General features: G+C 41.9%; 1 protein-coding gene across 2 annotated transcripts; it reads right to left on the reverse strand.

Moving 5' to 3' along the window:
• Positions 1 to 2318: 2318 nt before the first annotated feature.
• LOC114464969 (transcription factor Sox-10-like) lies at positions 2319 to 6187 on the reverse strand. Of its 2 annotated transcripts, none has more exons than XM_028449664.1 (4): positions 6071 to 6187; positions 5063 to 5680; positions 4472 to 4746; positions 2319 to 4358 (listed from the first exon to the last, which is right to left on the reverse strand). In XM_028449664.1, the coding sequence occupies exons 2-4, from the start codon at positions 5500 to 5502 to the stop codon at positions 3580 to 3582; spliced, it is 1494 nt and encodes a 497-aa protein (XP_028305465.1). In that variant the 5' UTR covers positions 5503 to 5680; positions 6071 to 6187; the 3' UTR covers positions 2319 to 3579. The 2 variants fall into 2 exon arrangements, with proteins under 2 accessions (XP_028305465.1, XP_028305472.1); XM_028449671.1 differs by lacking the exon at positions 6071 to 6187 and having other exon boundaries at positions 5063 to 5506; positions 5590 to 5613.
• Between the last annotated feature and the right edge of the window lie 1443 nt (positions 6188 to 7630).

A 7630-nucleotide genomic window follows, 5' to 3' on the forward strand; every position in this document is an offset into this window, starting at 1 on the left:
TGAATAATTTCAACTTTATTGTGCCCTAGTTTGAATTTCCATGTATCGGTGACATAAGCAGAGCTAACAAGTAACAAAGTACAAATACTTCATTACTGTACTTAAGTAGCTTTTTTTCTGGTATCTATTTTACTTGAGTATTTATTTTTTTACTTTTACTCCTTCCTTTTTTAAAGAAATATCTGTACTTTCTACTGCTTACATTTAAAAAATGAGCACGTTATTTTAAAGACCTTCGAAGATGATGTCTCAACGTAAAAAGACGCAATCCAACAACGCAAAGCTGTAGGAGAAGCTAGTGCTAATCAACGTGCTAACATGGAGGAGAAGCTAGTGCTAATCAACGTGCTAACATGGAGGAGAAGCTAGTGCTAGTCAACGTGCTAACATGGAGGAGAAGCTAGTGCTAGTCAACGTGCTAGCATGGAGGAAAAGCTAGTGCTAATCAACGTGCTAACACGGAGGAGAAGCTAGTGCTAGTCAACGTGCTAACATGGAGGAGAAGCTAGTGCTAGTCAACGTGCTAACATGGAGGAGAAGCTAGTGCTAGTCAACGTGCTAACATGGAGGAGAAGCTAGTGCTAGTCAACGTGCTAACATGGAGGAAAAGCTAGTGCTAATCAACGTGCCAACATGGAGGAGAAGCTAGTGCTAGTCAACTTGCTAACATGGAGGGGAAGCTAGTGTTAGTCAACATGCTAACATGGATGAGAAGCTAGTGCTAATCAACGTGCTAACATGGAGGAAAAGCTAGTGCTAGTTAACATGCTAACATGGAGAAGAAGCTAGTGCTAGTCAACGTGCAAACATGAAGGAGAAGTTAGTGCTAGTCAACGTGCTAACATAGAGGAGACGCTAGTGCTACAACGTCCGAACATGGAGGAGACGCTAGTGCTAGTCACCGTGCTAACATTTAGGTGAACTAGCCAAGCAGCAGAATGCAACTACACACTTCTGCTGCTTGTGAAAGACTTTTCTGCAGAGCAGGACACATTTTCAGACCAAAAAGGACACAACTCCATTTCACAAACCAGAACATGATTCTCTTGAGGCAAAATGAAAAATGTTGGTAGTTTGAGCCTTTTTCTGTTCGACAGGTCGCTTAGCTTTATGGTTTACATTTTCAACTTTTTTTTAAATGTTAAACTCAAAGCTGCTCTGAGTTTTATTGAGCATTTGCCCCTTTTTTTTTCTTGACACCTTTTATTTATGAGTGCTGAATTCTGCAGGTGTTCAAAGGTAACAGATTTAATTTATTTCCATGTACCAGTAATCTACAAGTTCTTAAGAAAATAAAAGATATGGAATTTGCTGTCCTGTCTTATTATTAATGGGACATTTGTATTACTTTTTACTTGTTTACTTAAGTACATTTAGTAGCATGTCATTTTTTTACTTTTACTCAAGTAAGGGAGAAACATCAGTACTTTTACTCTTACCAGAGTCATTTTTTATCAAGTATCTATACTTTTACTTGAGTACTGTAAACTTGTTGCCACCTCTGAGAGATATCAGTCCCTGCAGGATATTCACTATACATTTTTGTCATTTTGTGATCAATTTATACATAATATAGGAATAATGTTGGGGAAAATGGCTGGATTTTATGAAAAATGGAAAGTTCAACAATTTGTGATTGAAATAATGTGATATAAGCATAGTAAAAAAATGTGAGTCCTGCAAAATATAGTGGAGATTTATTGGATTTGTGTATTTGGAAGGACTGACATATCTACAACTGAATTAGTTAGTAATTTGGGATGAGCAGATAAATTCATGAATCCTCATCTTTAACTGCCTCACAATGTCATTAATAACTTGACATTTGGAGTTTGAATATAGGCGACTTATAGCTGCAGCTGAGTGTGGAATCAGGGGGGAGTGCAGGTGGAGGGGAGAGGGGCAGCGTCAAAGGGAAGCCATGTACAAAAGTCCAAGTGTACACTGGTTACTGAGCAGAAATTGGCCTTGCCTCTGGCTCTTTACACCCACCCTTCTTTCTTTTTCTGTCCCTCTGCCTCGCTGAATGACTCTCTTTGTCTCTCCCTGTAACACACAGTCCCCAGCCGATTAAATGTGGGGAATTAGTAGTCAATTTTAGCCTACCACACACACAAACACACTAAACAGCTTAGGTTGGAGGGGCTATGATTGTGTTGTCATTACAGTTCACACGTCAGCAGCATGTTTTTCATTTATTTACCTTTTCACCCTTCACTCGCGGACTGCTCCGGGTGTTAACGCGAAAGAAGAAATAAATCCCACACACTCCATATTTTTGTATGTTTTTATAAATAAACTGAATTAATAGATGACAATAATAATAATATTTCAAAAATTGCTTTTCTTGTCAGGAAGAAAATACTCAAGTGAACGTGTAGCAAACACTACTCGACTAAATAGTATTATACAAAAAAAAAAAAAAGAAATGAAGCAAAAGTGTGACACATGACATATTATTACTTACATAAAATAACAACGGCATGGCAAAAAGGTCAGTATGACATCATGACGTGTGTGTCAGGTGACAGAGACAAAGCTGTGGTGATGGTGAAGAGGAAACAGGGCAGAAAGTGTAAAGAGGAAAAGTTGGTGTTGGCCTATTTACAGAACACATTTGTACATGTGATTCTAATCCTTAAGTATGACCCAAAGCTGGTCAATTATCTCGGGAGATTTACTCCAGATTTTGTACTTATAGAGTTGAACTCATTTACAGGCATAAGAAGTGAATCAGCAAACTGAATCAGCCATTTAAATGCAAAAAAAACAAATACAATTTAACATTCACTTCATTTCTTCAACTTTCCAAGGGGGATAAGTCTCAATTACTATTGGCACAAAACAAGTAAAGTTGAGGTAAATGTCCACCATGAGCTACAGTTTGAAATACATCCGTGAGAGCTCTACATTCCCTCTCTTTTTCCTTTTTCCCCTTAAATGTGTTATTGGTCAGTTTTGATGTTGCTGTAGAGAAATACAGAGATACAGGGCTATCTATGGAGAGATAAATAGCAGTAACGATTCTTATTCTGGCCATGACTAACAGCAACATCATGCGGTTGTAATAAAACATGCTTATTTCCAAAGCAGTGGTGCAGGTGAATAATGTGTAAAGTCAAACAGTCACGATAAAAACTTACAACTGGAGTATCAACAATACAAATAATCATATAAAATAACACAAAACGTTTAAAAAGTCCTTTAGTTTGGTTAATAAAAATGGATTATGTCAGTGTAAACCCATCACTTATGGGTCATCTCAGATTCTCACATCAATCCATCACTTGTCCCAGTGTCTTTATTATGCTCACATTAATGATGGCACGTGTGTGTGTGTGTGTGTATGTGTGCGTTAGGTTCTCCTTGTGTATGATTGGCTGTGGACCCAAATACCAGTTTTCTAACTGCGAAGGCCAGTGGATCCTGTTTGCATTATATTGGCTAAAAAAAAAAGTAAAAACCTCTACTTCGACACACGTATACACAATTACACGCTCACATATTTGCTCCCACACAAACACGCTCACAGATCCACTCACGCGCTTCCCATATTTCCCTCTGCTCAGCTGGACTCCCTCAAGGTCTTGTGAGTGTGGTGTAAACAGGCTGCTCCCAGTGTGTGGGGCTGTGGGAGGGGGCTACACTGGAGGGGTCTCCAATGGTGGTGTAAAGAGGCCTCTGTGTAGGCCCCATGTAGGAGAAGGCTGAGTACAGCCCTGGGGTCTGGCTGGAGTGGGCATAGTACGCCCCGGGGGCCTGGTGATCTCCATACTCAAACTGAGCCCTGGAGGCCAGCGAGGGGAAAGCTGAGCCATAGTGAGGCAGGCTCAGAGGGGTGTAGGTGACATGGGTGCCTGAGGAGGGGGAGGAGGAGGCCTCCACGTAGTGGCTGCTGGATGCAGACTCGCTCTTGATCTGTGCCTTTGATGGGTCGGAGGACGAGGGCGAGGCCTGAGGCTGCTGTTTGGAGAGCCAGGCTGAGTGGCCACTGGCTGCAGCTAGGGCGTAGGCATAGGACGAGGCCGAGGAACCGGCTGCGGTGGGCCCCGTTCCACTCTGAGGATGGCCATTGGGGGGCAGGTACTGGTCAAACTCGTTGACGTCAAACGGCTCGATGTTGGACATCACCTCATGGCTGATCTCACCAATGTCCATGGTTCCAAAGTCGATGTGGGGTTTAGAACTTGACGAGGGGCCACCGGAGGCTCCATCAGCACCCACACCAAGGGCCCCCCTGGACCCACCCGATCCTCCGGCCGCTCCTGCTGCCCCCTCCCTTTTGGCATCTGACAGCTTTCCAGACTGTAGCTCTGTCTTTGGGGTAGTGGGAGGTGTGGGCGGGCTGTGACCCTGACCTACAAAGGAGAGAGGAGAGTGGGTAACCTGATCAGGGGACCTCTGACTACAGCACTTTTTTCAAATTTAAAACGTTTTTAATGATTTGTATGAGATGAAGTTGGTCACCCACCGGCAGGATGGTGGTGGTGATGGTGGTGGTGATGGTGCAGGTCCCCCAGGGGAGAGCCTGCACCTCCGTTGTGTTCCAGATGCAGGGTCTTGTAGTGGGACTGGGAGTGGCTGGCCTCTCCTTCTCCTTGACTATCGGACTCACTGGCAGCAGCCAGTTTGCCGTTTTTGCGTCTGCGGGGCTGGTACTTGTACTCCGGGTAGTCCTTTTTGTGCTGCTTCCTCAGCCTCTCTGCCTCCTCGATGAATGGCCTCTTGTCGCTCTCGTTGAGCAGCCTGGGGGGAGAGAAACAAGAGCAGATTCAGCTTTCAGTTCTTACAGAGAGAAGAGGGAACATGGCACTAAATCTTTAAAATGACTTTAATGTGTGGAGGATAATTATGGAAATGGTTCATGGTTTCAATATTTCACGGAATGTATTTTAAGTAGTTTACATTTCTAATATTCTTTAATTTAACATCAATGTGACTTAGTTTTCTTAATTCTTAATCGATTATTTATGCCTTTTTTTTTTTTTTTTTTTTTTTATAAATTTGCAGTTATGATTTGTCCTTTACGCACAGACGCAGAGAATTACTTTAAAATACAAACCTCCACAGTTTCCCCAGCGTCTTGCTCAGCTCTGCGTTGTGCAGGTGTGGATACTGGTCGGCCAGTTTCCTCCTGGCCGCCTGCGCCCACACCATGAAGGCGTTCATCGGCCTCTTCACGTGAGGCTTCGATTTGTTTCCATTGTTGACGCGCACTGGCATCGGCACCAGCGTCCAGTCGTACCCGTCCAGCACCTGGCTCACCGCTTCTCTGATGCCGATAGGAAAGCGATCGTCCTCCTCCTCTGACTTGGCCCTGGCTCTGCCTCCGTCGTCCCCTCCGTCCCCCACGCAGAGCGCGGTCAGCTGCGGCGGAGGGCCGCTCAGAGGTGAGTCCTGACCGGGCGGCGCTCCGGGCTGAGTCGGTGACAGAGGGTGACCGTCGTCTGACCCCCCGGGACTCAGCTCGGACTCGGACAGGCTGTGCTCCTCACCTGACATTTTTCTTCGAATTCAAACTGTGACTATGAGACGACACGCTGATACCAAACAAATCTTTGATCATCCAACTTATATCAGTATGTTTACCAGTGTAACACCCTGAGTCTTCAGCTATCCCTTAGTGCTGAATCACTGGCGCAGCCATGCCACAAGTCCAAATGTTCTCCACGGTCAAGTCCTATAGCAAATAACCAAGAGATGAAAAAAGCACACAGACACCCACAAAAGTGAATTTTAATTTAAAAACGTGATGTTCAGTAATCCAGTAAATTAGATTAAAAAATAAATTAAAAAAAAGTGAATTTATGGTTTACAACAAAAGCAAGCAAAAATAAATAAATAAATAAATAAATAAATAAAAATGCATAATTTTGGTTCTCGCAATAATAAAACTTAAACCCAATGGCACTTTTGAAAAAATTGCATTTCCCGAAAAAAAAAATAATAATAATACATGTTATGTATACATAATAAAATAGAAAACTTACAGACTAGTTATGACGCTAAATCCCTCCAAAACGTAGCATTTATTCAAGTTTTATCTTATAACAAAAATTACATAACTTACCAGTTGAGGTGTCCAGCGGTTGAGCATAGGAGTGTGTGTGGCTGACTGTAGAGCCGATGAATGGCTGCTCTGTGTGGCGACACCGGAGCTTAAAGAGCGCCTTGTGAGGAGGACCAGGAGAAAAAAAAAACGGGATTGAAAGTGGAAAACATTCCCAGAGAGGCAGCATTCCAGTACAGCCTCATCCCCCGCCCCCTAGAGAGCGCTCCACGTTCCCATTGGCTCAGCAATTACCCCCACTGCTCGCTGATTGGACGGCTGCGACGCGGCGACAATCCCCGTCCGTCCGTCACTGCGGCGCTTCTCGCAGGGAAGAGGTGAGAGTTTAATTTCGAGATGGCTTCAATGACTCCACAGTTCGCCCAGTTACACGCAGGAGAAGGCCTGCTTTGTTGGACGTGTTGACATGTTATATCAAACAAATAAACAATCCCGAGAGGAGAGTTATTGGCCCTTGTGGTTTACATTCATGGGAAGGTGCTTGAAGAATTACTCGTGAATTGCGAAGTCCCGGTCGGATTTAAGATATCCTGTTTGATGCAGGTATAGAGTTTATTTTAAAATTGACATTTTTTGGAGCACGTCATAGGCGCACAGTGACCTAACGAGGCCATATGATTGGCTAAAAACAGAAGAGATGGACAATGTTGATTTCTGCAGATGACTTTTAAAATAATCTTCTAGATTCATTATCTGTAGGTAAATTCACTCCATTGTGAAATATATACACAAAGTGGCATGAGTCAAAAAAAAGCAGAAGAAAAAAAAAAATCACGTTTAAAAAAAGGAGAGAGAGAAAAAAGAACTGTATGTGTTAAAGTTCAAGAGTGACTGCTTTCAATATTCCTATCTTTCCACCCCAAGATATGCTCAAATAAATAAATAAATAAATAAATAAATACATGTTTCAAGGTAATTGATTGATTAAAAAAATGGATGCAACTTTTTAGATAGTGCAATATTTGTTTAACTAAACGAAAATGATTTGAAAGTATAGGCCTACACGTCGTCCACTGGGACAAATATGATGTGTGTCAATATAAACTGCAGTTTCTAGTAAAAAGCAACGACACTACGTCAAAATCCAGCAGGCCTAATTGCCATCATATCATAAAAAAAAATAAAAATAAAATAAATCGTCACTGTAAATTTGAACAATCCTCTGCCTTGAATGAAAGGATTGTTATCTATAATTTATTTGTTCGTCTCTGGTTTTTTGCCTTGTAAATTAGAGTCAGCGTGCATGGTTTTGTCCCTCGCAATCACCCATTCATTATTTGAGATAGTATTGTACAAGATTTATTTTGGTGACAAATATCAATATTGTCCAATGTTGTGTCCTGTGATCCAAAAGTGGGTCGCGGAAAGCTGCACATAAATAAATACTTAAAGTCGCTCATGTTGGACTTGTCTTTTATTTTGAAAGGCATGATGTACTGGAAAATATATAGATTTATGTTTTTTTTAAAAGATATTATATATGCGTAATTTCAACAGCTATTTTTGAAAAACTAAATTTGGTTGGTTGATTCTAGAAAAAAAAAAAAGAAAAAAAAGAAG

Source organism: Gouania willdenowi, chromosome 1, assembly GCF_900634775.1.
Source record: "Gouania willdenowi chromosome 1, fGouWil2.1, whole genome shotgun sequence".
Classification (NCBI taxonomy): Eukaryota; Metazoa; Chordata; class Actinopteri; order Blenniiformes; family Gobiesocidae; genus Gouania; species Gouania willdenowi.